The following is a 19,552-nucleotide window of genomic DNA, read 5'->3' as shown; positions in this document are numbered from 1 at the left end:
AAAAAACTTCTTTCCCTTAGTAATATATATTTAAGATTCCTCTATATCTTTTTATGGCTTGATAGCTCATTTCTTTTAAGCATAGAATAATATTCCATTGTCTGGACACATTGCAGTTTATTTATCCATTCACCTACTGAAGGCTGCCTTAGCTCCTTCCTGTTACTTTCTTGATTGCTGCTTGTGGCTAAATTTGAATACCTCTTGTTTCCATTTCTGTAGTGTCTTCAGCTTCATGGAACAAGGAAACCAAACCCAAATTTCTGAATTTATCCTCCTTGGCCTCTCAGAAGAGGCAAAGCTGCAGCCTCTCTTATTTTGGCTGTTTCTGTCCATGTACCCGGTCACCTTTAGTGGGAACCTGCTCATCATCCTGGCCATCTGCTCAGACTCCTGCCTCCACACCCTCATGTACTTCTTCCTCCACAATATGTCCTTTGCTGACATCTGTTTCACCTCTACCACCATCTCCTAGATGCCACTGAACATCCAGTCACAGGGCAAAGTGATCACCTACTAAGGCTGCCTCAGCCAGATGTATTTTTTTATGCTGTTTGGAGTATTAGACAATTTCCTCTTGACAGTGATGGCCTATAATAGGTTTGTGGCCATCTGTCACCCCCCTGCACTACATGGTCATCATGAACCCCGAGTTTTGTGGCGTCCTGCTTCTGGCATGCTGGTTATTGAGTGTCATAGACTCTCTATTACATGTCTTAATTATTTTATGACTTTCTTTTTGCACAGAGTTGAAAATCCATCACTTTTTCTGTGAACCTAAGCAGGTGATCCAACTTGTTTGTTCTGACACCTTCCTCATTGACTCCATGATATATCTTGCAAGTGGACTTCTGGGGGTTCTTCTACTCATTGGTACCCTCTTCTCTTACTCTAGAATCATAACTTGGGTGACGGGCACTGAGGTGGACACTTGACGGGATGAGCACTGGGTGTTTTTCTGTATGTTGGTCAATTGAGCACCAATAAAAATTAATTTAAAAAAAAATAACTTACATTATGAAAATTTCATCTTTTGGGGCAACTATAAAGCATTCTCCACGTGTGGGTCTGACTGCTCAGTTGTTTCCTTATTGTATGGTACAGGCTTTGGGGTATATCTTAGTTCTGCTACTTTGCAAAACTCCAGGGCAAATGCCATAGCCTTGGTGATGTACACGTGGTCACACCCATGCTGAACCCCTTCATGTATGGTCTGAGGAAAGACACATAAAGAAGGTCCTAAGAATGTTCTTTAGCCAAGAGACATTCTTTCCATAGAAGGGTCTTTTGTTTCAAGATGAAAACTTGAGTAACAGAGCTCAAAATTCTAAAAGACCTAAATCATGATGTTTGTATCAGTTCATAGGAAAACAATCTGCAATTTATCTTTTTACATACTTCAGTCTCTTTAATTTTTCATACACAAGATACAATTTTTTATTTTGCATTTCTTTTAAAAATATTTAGAGCTCTCATTAAATTCCAAAGCATGGATTTTTAGGAGCAAATTAAGAATACAGAAAATTGGGTAATTACAATGTGTTAGGAAGAGCCAGAAGAATATATGTGGAATGCTACCTCCCTCAGATGAAAGCAGCTATCCTTTAAAGTATTCTGTTTGGAAAGAAAAATCATTTAACATATCAGAATTTATATACTGGTTTCCAGGGATTTCTGCCAATCCATCTCTGAAAGAGAGCACATCTACAACAGCAGAGGCACCTGGAACCCTGTGTGATGAAATTTACAATAATCCACATTCAATGCAGTATCTAATTTTCCCCTGCACAGCCCGAAACAAAAAGTAAGTGTATAAGTAATAGAGATGACAACTCATGATTTTTCAGGCACTGATGCTGTCCTTCTTGATGCTTCCTCCAGGGATGCATTATTACTTTTCTTTTAGTGTTCTGGTAGGCAGCAACACTGTCTGGTGTTTTCCCTCAGCACCTCCTGCCATAATAGACCTTTCACAGATCATAAAAGCCATGCAGATAGTCTGCCTATTGTCAGTTAAGTCTTTGTAATGATGCACCCCAGAAATTAGGCAGTAATAGCAGAATATACTTATGCACCTCACCTGAGCTTTGTGAGACAGAGTATGATGAATGTCGCATCATCTGATCCCAGAAACTTCCACTTGAATTTGTAGGCCATCATGGTAATTTCCTATTACACGGTTCACAGTTTTTTAGGTAAAAGTCCACAGATGCCTTGGAACACTAGTATTTAGATAAGTGTTTAAGGAGCTCTTTCAGGGGCACCTGGGTGACTCAGTGGCTGAATGTCTGCCTTCAGCTCAGGGTGTGATCCTGGGGTCCTGGGATCGAGTCCCACATCGGGCTCCCCATGGGGAGCCTGTTTCTCCCTCTGCCTGTGTGTCTGTCTCTCTGTGTGTCTCTTGTGGATAAATGAAATAAAATATTTTGCAAATTGAGCAAGATGAGAGTAATTATACCATAGAAACTGGCAGATGCTACAAGTAAGTGCTCTCCTTTGGTCCATTTTTCTTATTTTTTTCCTTCCTTTCTCCTTTATTTCTTTTCTTTTGAGAGAGAGATTTTTTTTTTTTAAGAAAAGGCTCTCCCTGTGCAGAGCCTGATACAGGACTCGATCCCAGGACACTTGATCATGACCTGAGCCAAAGGCAGATGCTCAACCACCTAGGTGACCCTCAATTTATTTTAAAAAAACATTTATTTATTAAAGGGAGAGAGAGAGACAGAGAGAGAGAGAGAGAGGGAGAAAGAGAGATAGAGAGATAGATTTGGGGGAGGAGCAGAGGGAGAGAGAGAGAGAGAGAGTATCTTAAATATGGTCCACGCTGATCTCATAACCCTGAGATCATGACCTAAGCCAAAACCAAGAGTCAGTTGCTTAATCAACTGAGCCACCCAGGTGCCCATCATATTGCCCAGTTTCAAGCTACCAACTTTAGTTCAGACCACAGTCCTCTTGGGTCATTATAAGCTGGCTAGCACCATCACCCCAGGGTCTTTGGGTTGAGTTTGCAGGAAAACATAAAGTTTTGTTGTTGTTTTAGAGCTTCAGGGGTGATCCATTGAGTGGATCCGGAGTGACCCATTGCTTGATCCATCAGTTAAAGATCTGCGGGTCTGTGAACTGACTCAGATCTGAGAGTCAAGTAGAGATTAGGACCCATTATTGTGATGACTCAGGTCATGATTTTCTTCATTAGAATTAGAGTTTTTTGTTACTTGTTTTTGTTTTGTATTGTTTTGTTTTGTTTAGTTCTCAGATTGGATGGATCCTTAGTAAGCTTCCCATCTTTTTTGTTTCATGGAGACACCATTAGGTATTTGCCATTTCAAGGAATCCTTGTGGCTATCGCAATTTAGATGTGAATAATTAACTCTTACATAAACTTTCAACACCATACCTCAGATGTTTTGAACTGCTGACATGGCCTCTGCCAGTTTAGGAAGGGTTGATCTCAGGACAAATCCATTTCAGTTTGTGCATGTCCATGGTAACTCTGTCCTACAGGAGAAAAGCTCTGTAGAGCTTCACAAGGAGCCATTACAGTCTTAACCCAGTTATTTCTCAGTGTTCTTATGAATTTTATGTTCTCTTAACCCAATTTTGGGTATCCATTAGGGTTGGGGTATTGAATCCACAAGATAAATCTGTCACCATGCCCTTGTCTCCTTGTACTTTGGATTCCTTCCTCTACATCATATGAAGCTATTTATGGTACTGACATTCTTTAGAGTATGCCAATATTTTTTTATAATGTTTTTTTTGTTATGATTTAAAACATTTTGAAGTATTAAGTTATGTGGCATTAAGTACTTTCTCCCTATTATGCACCCACAGCCCCTATACATTTCCAGAACTTTCTCATCACCTCAAATGGACTGTCTCCATGAAACACTAACTCTCCATTGTCCCTCAGCCTAGCCTCTGACTCCTACAATCTTACCTTCTCTCTTTAGAACTGAGCAGTCAAAGCACATCATATAGATATGATTGTGTAATATTGGTCCTTTTGTGTCTGGCTTCTTTCAGTTAGCATAAGGTTTGCAAGGTTCATTCCTGTTGTACCACGTGCCAGAATTCTGTTCTTCTTACGGATTGAAAGATGTTCCACACTTTATTCATCTGTGATTTTTTTTATGGATATTGGGGTTGTGTCCACATTTTGGCGACTGTAAATAAAACTTTATGACAATTGGTGTACAAATATCTGTTTTAGTCATGGCTTTAAATTTCTTTGGGTCACATAAGTAGGTACAAACCCCAAAGTGAAACTAAAGATCATATGATAATTCCATGTTTCAGTTTTTGAGGAACTGGCATACTGTTTCCTACAGCAGCTGTGCCACTTTTTATCTCATCAGCAAAGCACCACAGGGTTACAATTTCCCCATGTCCTCACCAACACTTTTTTTTCCTGTTTTAGCTTTGAAAATAGCCATCCTAGTCCATGTGAAGTGGTGTTATTTTATGGTTTTGATTTGCATTTCCCTAAAGATCAGCCATGTTACCCATCTTTCATGTGCTAGCCATTCCTTTATCTTTTTTTTTTGGAGAAATGTCTATTTGGGTCCATTGCCTGTTTTTTTTTTTTCACCACTAATTTCATTTTTAAATTTATTTTAAAATTTAAATTCTAGTTTAGTTAACATACAGTATAATATTAGGTTCAGATGTACAATATAGTGATTCAACATTTCCATAAAACACTCATTGATCATCAAGACTAGTGCCCTCCTTAATCCTCATCACCTATTTCCACTATCCCCTTCCCACCTCCCCTCTGATAACCACCAGATTGTTCTCAATAGTGAAGAATCTATTTTTGGTTTGTCTCTCTCTTTTATTTTCCCTTTGCTTGTTTGTTTTTGTTTTTTAAATTGTACATATGAGTGAAATCACATATTTGTGGTTCTCTGACTGACATGTTTCACCTAGCATAATACTCTCTAGCTCCATCCACATCACTGCAAGTGGCAAGATTTTATTCTTTTCTGTGGCTAGGTAATATTCCATATTGTGTATATACATACCACATCTTCTTTATCCACTTATGTATCACTGGACATTTGGGCTGCTTATTTTATTTTGGCTCTCATAGATAAGGTTGCAGCAAACATAGAGGAGCATGGATCTCTTTCAATTAGTGTTTTTGTAATTTGGGGGTAATAACCCAATATGCTGTGTGATTTTTAAAAAATTTAAATTGAATTAGCCAACATTTAGTACATCATTAGGCTCAGATGTAGTGTTCAATAATTTATCAGTTGTATAGAACACCCACATGCCATCCTTACTGCCCATCACCTGATTTCTCCATCCCACCACCTACCCCCCTCCAGCAACCCTCAGTTTGTTTTCTATAGTTAAGAGTCTCTCATGATTTGCCTCCCTCTCTGATGACGTCTTACTCAGTTTTCCCTCCCTTCCCCCATTATCTTCTGCATTGTTTCTTATATTCCACATATGAGTAAAATGATATGAGAAGTGTCTTTCTCTGATTGACTTATTTTGCTCAGCATAATACCCTCCAATTCTTTTTTATTTATTTATTTTTAATTTAAAATTTTTTTATTTTATTTTTTTAAAATAAATTTATTTTTATTGGTGTTCAATTTGCCAACATACAGAATAACACCCAGTGCTCATCCTGTCAAGTGCCCACCTCAGTGCCTGCCACACAGTTACCCCCACCCCCCTGCCCTCCTCCCCTTCCACCACCCCTAGTTCGTTTCCCAGAGTTAGGAGTCTTCCATGTTATGTCTCCCTTTCTGATATTTCCCACTTATTTTGCCTCCTTTCCCCTTTATTCCCTTTCACTATTATTTATATTCCCCAAATGAATGAGACCATGTAATGTTTGTCCTTCTCCGGTTGACTTATTTCTATCTACATAGATGTGAATGGTAAGATTTCATCCTATCTGATGGCTGAGTAATAATCCATTGGATATATATACCACATCCTCTTTATCCATTCATCTGTCGATGGATAACTCTCCTCTTTCTACAGTTTGGCTATTGTGGACATTGCTGCTATGAGCATTGGGGTGTAGGTGTCCCGTATTTCACTTCATCTGTATCTTTGGGGTAAATATCCAGTAGTGCAATTGCTGGGTCACGAGATAGCTCTACTTTTAACTTCTTGGGGAACCTCCATGCAGTTTCTAGAGTAGCTGTGCCAGCTTGCGTTCCAACCAAAAGTGTAGTAGAGTTTCCCTTTCTCCACATCCTCACCAACATTTGTTGTTTCCTGTCTTGTCACTTAAGAGGTATCTCATTGTGGTTTTGATTTGTATTTCCTTGATGACAAGTGCTGTGGAGTATTTTTCATGTGTCTGCTGAGCATTTGTACATCTTTTTTGGAGAAATATCTGTTCATCTCTTCTGCCTATTTTTTTGGCTGGAGTCATTGTTTTTTGGGTGTTTAGTTTGATAAGCCCTTGATAGATCTTGGATACTAGCCCTTTATCTGATATGTCATTTGCAAATATCTTCTCCCATTCTGTAGTTATCTTTTGGTTTGTCGACTGTTTCCTTTGCTGTGTAGAAACATTTTACCTTGATGAAGTGTCAATAGTTCATTTTTGCTTCTGTTTGCCTTGACTTTGGAGACATGTCTAGCCAGAAGTTGCTGTGTCCAAGGTCAAAGAGGTTGCTGCCTGTGTTCTCCTCCAGGGTTTTGATGGATTCCTGTCTCACATTTAGGTCTTTCATCCATTTTGAGTTTATCTTTGTGTATGGTGTAAGAGATTGGTCCAGTTTCATTCTTCTGCTCATGGCTGTCCAATTTTCCAAGCACCATTTATTGAAGAGATTGTCCTTTTTCCATTAGATATTCTTTCCTGCTTTGTTGAAGATTAGTTGACCATGGAGTTGGAGTCCATTTCTAGATTCTCTGTTCTGTTCCACTGAACTATGTGTCCTTTTCTGTGCCAACATAATATCTTCTTGAGGATTACAATTTTGTAATAGAGTTGTACTCTGGCATTGTGATGCCCCCAGCTTTGGATTTCTTTTTCAATATTCCTTTGGTATTTGGAGTCTTTTCTGGCTCCATACACATTTTAGGGTTATTTGTTCCAGCTCTGCGAAAAATGTTGATGGTATTTTGATAGGTTTTGCCCTGAATGTGTAGATTGCTCTGGGTAGCATAGACATTTTCACATTTTGTATTCTTCCAGTCCATGAGCATGGAATGTTTTTCCATTTATTTGTGTCTTCCTCAATTTCTTTCACAAGTGTTCTGAAGTTTTTAGAGTACAGATCCTTTACCTGTTTGGTTAGGTTTATTCCTAGATATCTTATCGTTTTTGGTGTAATTGTTAATGGGATTAATTCCTTAATTTCTCTTTTTCCAGTCTCATTGTTAGTGTATAGAAATGCAACTGATTTCTGTGCATTGATGTTGTATCCTGCCATATTTCTAAATTGCTGTATGAGCTCTAGCAATTTCGGGGTAGAGTTTTTGTGTTTTCTGCATTAAATATCATGGTATCTGCAAAGAGTGAGAATTTGACTTCCTCTTTGCTGACTTGAATGCATTTTATTTCTTTTTGTTGTCTGATTTCTGAGGCTAGGGCTTCTAGAACTATGTTGAACAACAGTGATGAGAGTGGGCATCCCTGTCATGTTTCTGACCTTAGAGGAATAGCTCTCAGTTTTTCTCAGTGTAAGCTGCTCTATGTGGATTTTGCTCCCTGTAGTCTTTTTGTGCCATTTCAGAGGATTGGGGAAAAATGGTGGTGCCCCAATCTCCTGCCCCAGAGTTGAAATATTGAGGTCCCCACTCTTCAGTGCACCACTGGGTAAAAGCAATCAATCACTTCTGTGTGCACCAAACTCCCCAGACTCCTGTGGTGAGCACCTGAGTCAATCTCCACTGGGGGAGGTGGGGGATCCCATCTCAGTTCTTCCACTTGCTGGGCCTTTGCTCTTGGAGTGATTGCCCACTCATATTACAGTTCATGTATATGGCAACATCGAGCTGAGAACCCAGTCCCTTCTTTGCTGATTGTGGCCTGCTTCCTCAGTCCAGTGCTTGGAAACCCTGCCACACTCAGGCACCCTCATTCTTTTTGTGACCCCGGGGATCCTGAGACCACATTGTCCTGCCTAGGACTCTGCCACACTTTATCACCTGCGCACCTTTTAGGTTGGGATATGCCTCACTGGAGCAGACTTCTAGAACTTCTGATGATGTGCTCTGCTGCTGGGAGGGATGCCTCCACTCGTGGTTTATCTTCCAATATATCCCCTCAGAATCACTTCTCTGCACCTCCTACCTTGCAAAAACTGGTCACTTTTGTATTTGTAGAATTGCAGCAACTCTTTCCATAGATTTCAGGTTGAATTCACAGGTGTTCAGAATGATGAGATAGGTATCTAACTGAATTCAAGGGCCAGATGAAACATGGGTCCCCCGCTCTTCAGCCATCTTCCCTCCCCTACCCAGTAATGTGATTTGATTACCAGATCATAAGGCAGTTATATTTTTAGTTTTTGAGGAACCTCCATAGTGTTTCCATAGTGTCAGCGCCTGTTTCCATTCCCAACTACAGTGAAAGAAAGTTCCCTTTTCTCCAAAACATCACCAAAAGTTGTTGTTTCTTTTGTAAAAAATCTTTTAAAATGTAGCACTGGGTGTTATTCTGTATGTTGGCAAATTGAACACCAATAAAAATAAATCTATTATTAAAAAAATAAAATGTACACCTAAAACTAATATTACACTGTAGGTTAAATAACTAGAATTTAAATAAAAGAATTGCCATTTGAAAATTGAGTTGTTTGGTTTTTGTGCTGTGGAATTTTTGTACATTTATTGGATATTAATCTATTGCCAGGTATGTGGTTTTCCAATCTTTTCTCCACTTGTGGGTTCTTTTCACTTGAGTAATAGTACCTTTGATGCACAGATAGTTTTAATTTTGCTGAAGAATTTATTTTTCCTCTGGTTGCCTGTGTCTTTGGTGCTATATCCAGAAAATCTTGGTCAAATCCAGTGTGTTGAGATACACCTCAGTGCTTTCTTTTAGTCCTTACAGTTTTTTTTCTTGTAGTTAGATCTATGATCGATTCGAAGTCATGTTTGTAGATGGTGGATGGAAGGGTTGCCTTCATGTTTTTGCAGGTTATATCCTGGTTTCCCATCACCGTTTCTTGGGAAATTTGTCTATTTACCATTGAAGTATCCTGGCACTTTTGTCAAAAACCATTTCACCCTGTAAACTGAATTTATTTCTGCCCTCCCCCTTTTCCAGTGATTTATATTTCTGTTTTTGTTGCTGCTATTGAAAATGGATAGTTAAAAGTATAATGTGGTAACTCTGAATATCACCTCCCTAGCAATTTTTTATTGAAGTGTAACTTACATACAGTGTTCTTTTAGCTTCAGGTATACAATTTCATGATTCATCAATCCCATATGTTGTTCAGTGCTTATCAAGATAAGTGTAGTTTTAATCCCCTTCATCCATCTCACTCATCACCCGTTCAACTGTGAGCTCCTCAGGAGAAGGAACCTTGTCTTACACTTTTCTTCATTCTTCATTACACTTTTCATGTAGCTGAGTTACTATCATATCCTCAAGGCTGCATAAATGTTTGTAAGATGCATAAAGAAGCAAATGGTTGAGTTATGTTAAACAGACATTGTATACAATGAAAAAGAAGGGAGAAGCAGGAGAACAGAAGAAGCATTCTGGGGCCCGGGGAAATCCATGATCATGAGCAAACAGAAGGGGGTCCTGATGATTGAGGGCACATAGAATCTCTAATTCAAGTCAACAGTTGGATGCTTATTAGGGGTACTCTGACTTATTAGTGAGATTCTCTAAAGAGCAGAGACCTCCTTGTGGGATAAAAGAGTTAAATGAGATAAGAGACAATCATGCAATGGCCAGATTGTGTCTCAATACCAACCATGGGACCAGTTTGCATTCTATGTTTAAGTCCTAGCTCCACAGCACCAAGTGTCCTAAGGGGAAGCAAAACAAAAGAATATCTCATTAATGAGACTCATAGGAATTCAGCCTCTACACCTACAGAAGTTGAAAGTCTCTGCTGTACTTACTGAGTCTCTTCTAATCTCAGGTGATCTGAGAAATAACTGTGTTTTCCAGACCCTTCATGAGTGGGGCAATGTCTCTTCCTTTCCTGTGGGCATGACTTTCAAGTTCATCAATCATCCATGGGAGTAACTAGGTCAGTGATCTCCTGCTCTTCTGTGATAATATCTGGGTGAGCCACAACATCTTCACAAGTGTTGGGGACATGTGTTATGGTAGGAGGGATGCTTCTATCCTAGTTATTTTGGGGGCATTAACAAAGGACAATAAGTAAAGGAAGGTTTACTAATACTGTGTCTTGCCCAGTAAAGCTTTGATTCTCTGGGTACACGAAATCATCTTTCCCTGATCTGTCTTGTCCAGAGTGGTGCTTAATGATAGGATGTCATTCATCAACAGTATTTTCTCTATTTTTTTTGCTTGTTTTTTCATTGTTGAGAGTGTCTGCTTGTTGTTATTAAACCATTTGTTATTGCAGTCATAGGCACGATAATTTATTCTGGGCTTTAATAAATGACTAAGACGTTGTTTCTTCTCTCAAGGTACTCACTTTGTAAATGGAGTGAGAGATGTAAAAATAAAAAAAAATGTGATATCGTGAGATTGCATTGAAATCTGTGGAAGTATCCAAAAATGTTGACTCTTTATTTTAATTTTTTTCAAACGGTTGACTCTTTCATGGGAGTTAGTGAAGGCTTCATACACAAGCTTATAATCATACTGAGCCTTGAAGGAGGTGTTTGAATCCTTCCAAGGGGGATAAGGAATGTGAACAATCCAGGAAGAAACAGCAGAGGAGGAAATGTAGAGATTAAGTAAAACGGAAGTTGTGCTGAGGTTAGAATCCCCTTTTACTGATCTGAGCAACAATCAGTATCAGGGAATGCAAAATGAATCAGCATGAGCCTGGCCTTGTAGGAAACAGTCAGAATAACACAGAATGGAGTGTTTTGGCTACAAGGCTGACATTTAATTCTGAAATTAAAGTGAAGAGTAAGTGCAGGTTTTAAAGGTAGGGACAGCTATGAATAGGCCTGCTCTATGGAAAAGTGACCCAGGTTAATGTGAGGAACAAATAATTGCTGTGTTCAGAGTGTGAGGGGGGACATTGAGGGATAGAAATAACACCATGAGTGTGAGATGGGAGTCCAGTGATGGGTCCCTGAAGGTATGGACATCATAGGTACAAAAATTCACATGATTTTTCATTCATTATTATATTTTTAAAAAGATTTTATTTATTTATTTATTTATTTATTTATTTATTTATTTATTCATAAGAGACACAGACAGAGAGAGGCAGAGACACAGGCAGAGGAAGAGGCAGGCTCCATACAGGAAGCCTGATGTGGGACTTGATCCCAGGACTCCAGGACCATGCCCTGAGCCAAAGGCAGATACTCAACCACTGAGCCACCCAGGCATCCCCACTCATTATTACATTTTTACTAGAAACTGGAACAGACATTTTCTCTTCATCATTTGTATGAATTAATTAATATTACAAACAATGCCAGACATATTAAAGTCATCATTTTATTGAAATCTTCCAAAAACTATGAATTTGGTATCACTCTTTAATATTATGAATGGAAGGTGTCCTGATAGTAGTGATCCTGCTTATAGAAAACATATAGTGGAGCCTAGGTGCATGCTTAGAGCTCAGTGTTTCCAAAGGTTTTTGTGTTTCATTAATAATTTTGAGATTAAGCAACTTTAGTCTTTGAGTAGTTATACATTTATCAAAAGTCTTTTTACTGAGATAATTCTCATAAGTTCCCTTCCCTGTTTCTGCTTACGAACACATACTATCTGTTATACATGTTATGTGTAATCCTCATATTTGCTCAACTTCCACACGCAGCAACTTTTTTCTCAGGCTTCCCTTGTTCTTGAAGAATTGACAGCTTTGGGGAGTACTGGTAAGGTGTTCTGTAAAATGATCTTCTTTTGGACATGCCATATTACTCTTTTCTTGCTGAGTAGACTAGGACTATGGATGTTGGACAGGAAGACCAGATAAGTAAACTGCCATGCTCATCTTACAACATCAGGGGTACACCCTGTCAACGTGACTGACCCTCATTGGTGTTGATATTGGTGTCCTCACTGTCATGAAGTTTGCCAGATTTCTCCACCGTGGTTACTCAGTCCCTCTTCTTTCCCTACTGCAGTCTTGTAGGGGCTTTCCATGTGCAGCCCCATTCCTAAGGAGTAGGAGTTATCTTCCACCTCCTGGAGAGTAGAATACCTATGTACATCGTTGGTATTCTTTTGCCCTCTAGTGTGTGTTTTCTCCATTTATTTTCCCCTTATTTACATTGGTGTATACTCCTTGATATTGATTATATAGTCTGCATTATAACCTGATACTAATTCATTTTACTGCACAGATTGCTCCTGCTTTGGCAATGGAGAGCTCCTTCAATCAGCTGATTTGTCTCTTTGGCATGTCCCTATCATTCTTGGCTTTTTGGTGGTAATATATCATTACTATCTACAGTAAAATATGCTTCAGCTTCTTGTATTTCCCTCCTGAGTCCTAGAACCAGTGATTCCTGAAAGGAGTCCTTTTTTATTTTATTGGCTCATGGGATGAGCACCAAGATCTGGGTGTTAGATGTGCTAATTGTTACCAGGGCCTCTATATTCCCTCCACTCACTGGCAGAGTGTATATCACTCTGTGTATTTGCAGACAGCTATGCATATATCTATATAACTGTCTTTCTCCATGTTAAGCTAAAACAAGTTCATACTGAATGCTCCAGCTCTCTTTTATTTTTCATTTTTTAGAAAGATTTTATTTATTTGCTTGAGAGACATTGAGAAATAGAGAGCAAGAGAGAGAACAAAGAGGGAGAGGGAGAAGTAGACTCCCTGTTGAGCAGAGAGCCTGGTGTGTGTCTCAATCCCAGGACCCTGAGTCAAGACCTGAGATGAAGTCAGACACTTAAAAAAAAGATTTTATTTTTTTCTTCATGAGAAACACACACAGAGAGACATACAGAGACATAGGCAGGGGAGAAGCAGTCTCTCCATGTAGAGCATGATGTGGGACTCAATGAACCGTAGGATCATGACCTGAGAGGAAGACAAATGCTTAATTACTGAGCCACCCAAATGCCCCTGAAGGCAGACACTTAACTGGCTGAGTCACTCAGATGCCCCTCCAATTCTCCTTTAAGAACCATATGATCCTCTCAATAGATGCAGAGAAAGCATTTGACAAAATATAGCATCCATTCCTGATCAAAACTCTTCAGAGTGTAAGAATAGAGGGAACATTCCTCAGCATTTTAAAAGCCATCTACAAAAAGCCCACAGCAAATATCGTTCTCAATGGGGAAACACTGGAAGCCTTTCCCCTAAGATTGGGAATGAGACAGGGATGTCCACTCTCACCACTGCTATTCAACATAGTACTGGAAGTCCTAGCCTCAGCAATCAGGCAACAAGAAGAAATAAAAGGCATTCAAACTGGCAAAGAAGAAGTCAAACTCTCCCTCTTCGCAGATGACATGATACTGCACATAGAAAACCCAACAGCCTCCACCCCAAGATTGCTAGAACTCATACAGCAATTTGGTGGTGTGGCAGGATACAAAATCAATGCCCAGAAATCAATGGCATTTCTATACACTAACAATGAGACTGAAGAAAGAGAAATTAAGGAGTCAATCCCATTTACAATTGCACCCAAAAGCATAAGATACCTAGGAATAAACCTAACCAAAGAGGTAAAGGATCTATACCCTAAAAACTATAGAACACTTCTGAAAGAAATTGAGGAAGACACAAAGAGATGGAAAAATATTCCATGCTCATGGATTGGCAGAATTAATATTGTGAAAATGTCCATGTTACCCAGGGCAATTTACACGTTTAATGCAATCCCTATCAAAATACCATGGACTTTCTTCAGAGAGTTAGAACAAATTATTTTAAGATTTGTGTGGCATCAGAAAAGACCCCGAATAGCCAGGGGAATTTTAAAAAAGAAAACCATATCTGGGGGCATCACAATGCCGGATTTCAGGTTGTACTACAAAGCTGTGGTCATCAAGACAGTGTGGTACTGGCACAAAAACAGACACATAGATCAATGGAACAGAATAGAGAATCCAGAAGTGGACCCTGAACTGTATGGTCAACTAATATTCGATAAAGGAGGAAAGACTATCCACTGGAAAAAAGACAGTCTCTTCAATAAATGGTGTTGGGAAAATTGGACATCCACATGCAGAAGAATGAAACTGGACCACTCTCTTTCACCATACGCAAAGATAAACTCAAAATGGATGAAAGATCTAAATGTGAGACAAGATTCCATCAAAATCCTAGAGGAGAACACAGGCAACATCCTTTTTTGAACTTGGCCACGGTAACTTCTTGCAAGATACATCCACAAAGGCAAGAGAAACAAAAGCAAAAATGAACTATTGGGACTTCATCAAGATAAGAAGCTTTTGCACAGCAAAGGTTACAGTCAACAAAACTAAAAGACAACCTACAGAATGGGAGAAGATATTTGCAAATGACATATCAGATAAAGGGCTAGTTTCCAAAATCTATAAAGAACTTATCAAACTCAACACCAAAGAAACAAACAATCCAATCATGAAATGGGCAAAAGACATGAATAGAAATCTCACAGAGGAAGACATGGACATGGCCAACATGCACATGAGAAAATGCTCTGCATCACTTGCCATCAGGGAAATACAAATCAAAACCACAATGAGATACCACCTCACACCAGTGAGAATGGGGAAAATTAACAAGGCAGGAAACAACAAATGTTGGAGAGGATGCGGAGAAAAGGGAACCCTCTTACACTGTTGGTGGGAATGTGAACTGCTGCAGCCACTCTGGAAAACTGTGTGGAGGTTCCTCAAAGAGTTAAAAATGTTTTGATGACTTTTATTTCCCTTCTGTTTTTTTCTTTTCACCTTCTCCTCCCCCTCCTTCTTCTCTCAGCTAATTGCTCTCTTGAACTTGCAATGCCATGTGTGTAAAAGGTATTAAAGCAGAAATGTTTGTCTTGTTTTTATCTTATGGATAACTTTTAGCCTTTCACTATAGAGAATAATGCTAGAGGTGGGTTTTCATATATGACCTATATCATGATGAGAAAGTTTCCGTCTGTTCTTAGTTTCTTCAATGTTACTATTATGAAAGAATGCTGAATTTTGTCAATTTTTTTCTGCAGCAGTTGAGTTAATTATACACTTGCCTCCCTATCTGTTAATGTGTTGTATTACAGAGAGGAGTTTTTATAAGTCAAGCCATCCTTTCCTTCAAGGAACGAATCCCACTTGGTAATGATGCATAAACCTTTTATTTTTTTAATGTTAAATTCAATTATCCAACATATAATACATCATTAGTTTCTAATGTAGTGTTCAATAATTCTGTTGTGTATAACACCCAGTGCTCATCACATCATGTGTCCTCCTTAATGTACATCACCCAGTTACCTCATCCCCGCCCTCCTCTCCAGCAATCTAATGATATTCTCACTCTTTGATGAATTCCCATTCAGTTTTTCCTCCCTTATCCTATGATCCTCTGCACTGTTTCTTATATTCCACCTACGAGTGACATTATATGATAAGTAGCTTTCTCTGATTGACTTATTTTCCTCAGTTTAATACTCTCCAGTTCTATCCATGTGAATGTAAATGGTAAGATTTTATTCTTTCTAATGACTGAATAATATTCCATTTATTCTTTCTTATGGCTGAGTAATATTCTATCTTCATCCATTCATCTGTTGATGGACATCTCGGCTCTTTCCACAGTTTGGCTATTGTGGACATTGCTGTTATAAGCATTGGGGTGCAGGTGCCCCTTTGGATCACTATATTTGCATCTTTAGGGTAAATACCTAGTAGTGCAATTGCTGGGTCATAGGGTAGATCTATTTTTGTTTCTTGAGGAACCGCCAAACAGTTTTCCAGAGTGGCTGTACCAGCTTGCATTCTGGCCAAAAGTATAAGTATAAAAGTATTCTGGTTCCCTTTTCTCCACATCCCCACCAACATTTGTTGTTTCTTATCTCATCTCTTCTGCCCATTTCTTGGCTGGAGTCATTGTTTTTTGGGTGTTGAGTTTATAAGCCCCTGATAGATCTTGGATACTAGTCTTTTATTTGATATGTCATTTGAAAATATCTTCTCCCATTCTGTAGGTTGTCTTTTGGTTTGTCAACTGTTTCCTTTGCTGTGCAGAAGCATTTTGCCTTGATGAAGTGTCAATAGTTCATTTTTGCTTTTGTTTGCCTTGACTTTGGAGACATGTCTAGCCAGAAGTTGCTGTGTCCAAGGTCAAAGAGGTTGCTGCCTGTGTTCTCCTCCAGGGTTTTGATGGATTCCTGTCTCACATTTAGGTCTTTCATCCATTTTGAGTTTATCTTTATGTATGGTGTAAGAGATTGGTCCAGTTTCATTCTTCTGCTCATGGCTGTCCAATTTTCCAAGCACCATTTATTGAAGAGATTGTCCTTTTTCCATTAGATATTCTTTCCTGCTTTGTTGAAGATTATTGATCACAGAATTGAGGTCCATTTCTGGATTCTCTGTTCTGTTCCACTGAACTATGTGTCCATTTCTGTGCCAGTACCACACTGTCTTGATGATTACAGCTTTGTAATAGAGTTTGTACCCACAGTGTGATGTCCCCAGCTTTGGTTTTCCTTTTCAACATTCCTTTGGTATTTGGGGTCTTTTGTGGTTTGATTATGTAAAATTTATGCTGTTGTAGACATCATATATAATATATACATATAAAAATGACAGTGTCCATTGCCTTAGGATGTTTCCAAAGAAGCAGAAGGCTTTAACCTCCTCTTTCTTCTTCTACATCCAACACCTGTTCCTGTTGCGTTACACACTCTGCTCCAACTTTCTCTTTGATGTTGCCCAATGGTTTGTTCAGGGGGTTTGCACAGGCTATTTCCCTGCCTTGATTGTTCTTTTCAAAGTTATCGACATGGTTCATGAATCCACTGCTCTCAGCTTTCTTGCTCAAAAGCATCTTATCAGAGAGGATACAATGGAAAGATTTCTTTTCACTTTAGGTCTACCTTGTCCCGCATTATTTTACTTATTAGTGGTGACCACCACTTGAAACATCTTTTACTCATTCATTAATATTCTATTGCTCCCTCTGACACACACATATTTAGGCTCAATCTTGTTAAGGTCAAACACACATCACTACTTTATACAATGTTTTCAACAATACTTACCACAAGGTATTTGTTGAATGAATAAAACAACTCTTAGGGAATGTATAGAGAAAAACATTGCCCTTGGGTAAATGTTTTGATTCAGGACAAGGATTATTAATCATTTTTAGCCTCATGGAGCATTTGGGATTCCCTGAAATTTTCAACTAAATATTCTGGATTGGTAGGAAATGTATAAGAACTAATGAATAAAGCAAGTTGAAAACACAAATTGCAACATTTCTTTTAATTCTGTGATCACCGCTTGTGCCCTCAGAAAGCTTTTTTCTCTGTTCCAGCCATGTTCAGCAGTTACATGGAACAAAGAAATCAAAGCCGTGTTTCACAATTTATCCTCCTGGGACTTTCAGAGGTGGGAGAACTACAGCCACTGCTCTTTTGGCTGTTCTTGTCCATGTACCTGATCACCTTCAGTGGGAACCTGCTCATCATCCTGGCCATTGTCATGGACTCCCACCTCCACACACCCATGTACTTCTTCCTCTCCAACCTGTCTTTTGTAGACATCTGTTTCACCTCTACCACCATCCCCAAGATGCTGCTGAACATCCAGACACAGAGCAAAGTGATCACCTATGAAGGCTGCCTCAGCCAGATGTATTTTTTCATGCTGTTTGGAGGATTAGACAACTTTCTCTTGACAGTGATGGCCTATGACCGGTTTGTGGCCATCTGTCACCCCCTGTACTATATGGTCATCATGAACCCCAAGTTCTGTGGCATCCTGCTTCTGGCATGCTGGTTATTGAGTGTTATGGACTCTCTATTACATGACTTAATGGTTTTCCAATTGTCTTTCTGTACACAGTTAGAAATCCCTCACTTTTTCTGTGAACTTAAACAGATGATCCAACTTGCTTGCTCTGATACCTTCCTCAATAACCTGGCAATTTATCTTGCAAGTGGACTTCTGGGGGTTCTTCCACTCATTGGTATCCTTTTCTCTTATTCTAGAATTGTAGCTTCCATTTTGAAAATTTCATCTTCTGGGGGCAAGTATAAAGCATTTTCCACGTGTGGGTCTCACCTCTCGGTCGTTTCCTTATTCTATGGTACAGGTTTTGGGGTGTATCTTAGTTCTGCTGCTTTGCAAAACTCCAGAGCAAGTGCCATAGCCTCGGTGATGTACACAGTGGTCACACCCATGCTGAACCCCTTTATCTATGGTCTGAGGAACAGAGACTTAAAGCAGGCCCTAAGAAAACTCTTTAGCTGAGAGACATTCTCTGCATAGAAGAATCTTTTGTTTCAAGATAAAGATGTAAGTAACAGGGCTCAAAACCCTAGAAGACCTAGATCATGATATTTGTATTATAGAAAGACAGTCTGTAACATAACTTTCTACAGCATTCGGTCTCTTTTTTTTCACACACAATGATCAACTATTTCTTTTTATTTCATTTTCAAGTTTTTATTTAAATTCTAGTTAGTTAACAGATAGTGAAGTATTAGATTCAGGATAGAATTTAGTGATTCATCACTTATGTACAACTCCTAGTGCTCATCACAACAGAAGCCCTCTTTAATGCCCATCACTCATCTATCCTGTCCTATCCTATCCTATCCTATCCTATCCTATCCTATCCTATCCTATCCACCTATTCTCCAACAACCTTGCTTGTTTCCCATTGTTAAGAGTCTGTTTTATGGTCTATTTCCTCAAAATTGTTTTAAAAAGATTTATTTCCAGAGTGGCTGCACCATTTCACATTCCCACCAACAGTGCAAGAGGGTTCCCTTTTCTCCGCATCCTCTCCAACATTTGTGGTTTCCTGCCTTGTTAATTTTCCCCATTCTCACTGGTGTGAGGTGGCATCACATTGTGGTTTTGATTTGTATTTCCCTGATGGCAAGTGATGCAGAGCATTTTCTCATGTGCGTGTTGGCCATGTCTATGTCTTCCTCTGTGAGATTTCTGTTCATGTCTTTTGCCCATTTCATGACTGGATTGTTTGTTTCTTTGCTGTTGAGTTTAATAAGTTCTTTATAGATTTTGGAAACTAGTGGAATATTACTCAGCCATTAGAAATGACAAATACCCACCATTTGCTTCAACGTGGATGGAACTGGAGGGTATTATGTTGAGTGAAATAAGTCAATCGGAGAAGGACAAACATTATATGGTCTCATTCATTTGGGGAATATAAATAATAGTGAAAGGGAATAGAAGGGAAGGGAGAAGAAATGGGTAGGAAATATCAGAAAGGGAGACAGAACATGAGAGACTTCTAACTCT

The 19,552-nt window shown here is 39.1% G+C and overlaps 1 protein-coding gene and 1 pseudogene across 1 annotated transcript; both read left to right on the top strand.

Moving 5' to 3' along the window:
* The first annotated feature begins 235 nt into the window (after positions 1 to 235).
* Positions 236 to 1,196, top strand: LOC112908126 (olfactory receptor 7C1-like; annotated as a pseudogene).
* Positions 1,197 to 17,611: 16,415 nt separating this feature from the next.
* LOC112908127 (olfactory receptor 7C1-like) lies at positions 17,612 to 18,532 on the top strand. Its single transcript, XM_072718857.1, has one exon. It carries the CDS (start codon positions 17,612 to 17,614, stop codon positions 18,530 to 18,532), a length of 921 nt encoding a protein of 306 aa, XP_072574958.1.
* Positions 18,533 to 19,552: the final 1,020 nt, after the last annotated feature.

This window comes from Vulpes vulpes, chromosome 9, assembly GCF_048418805.1.
Source record: "Vulpes vulpes isolate BD-2025 chromosome 9, VulVul3, whole genome shotgun sequence".
NCBI classification, from domain to species: domain Eukaryota; kingdom Metazoa; phylum Chordata; class Mammalia; order Carnivora; family Canidae; genus Vulpes; species Vulpes vulpes.
Note: the sequence above shows the minus strand (reverse complement) of the source record. Positions and strands in the feature narration are given on the sequence as shown.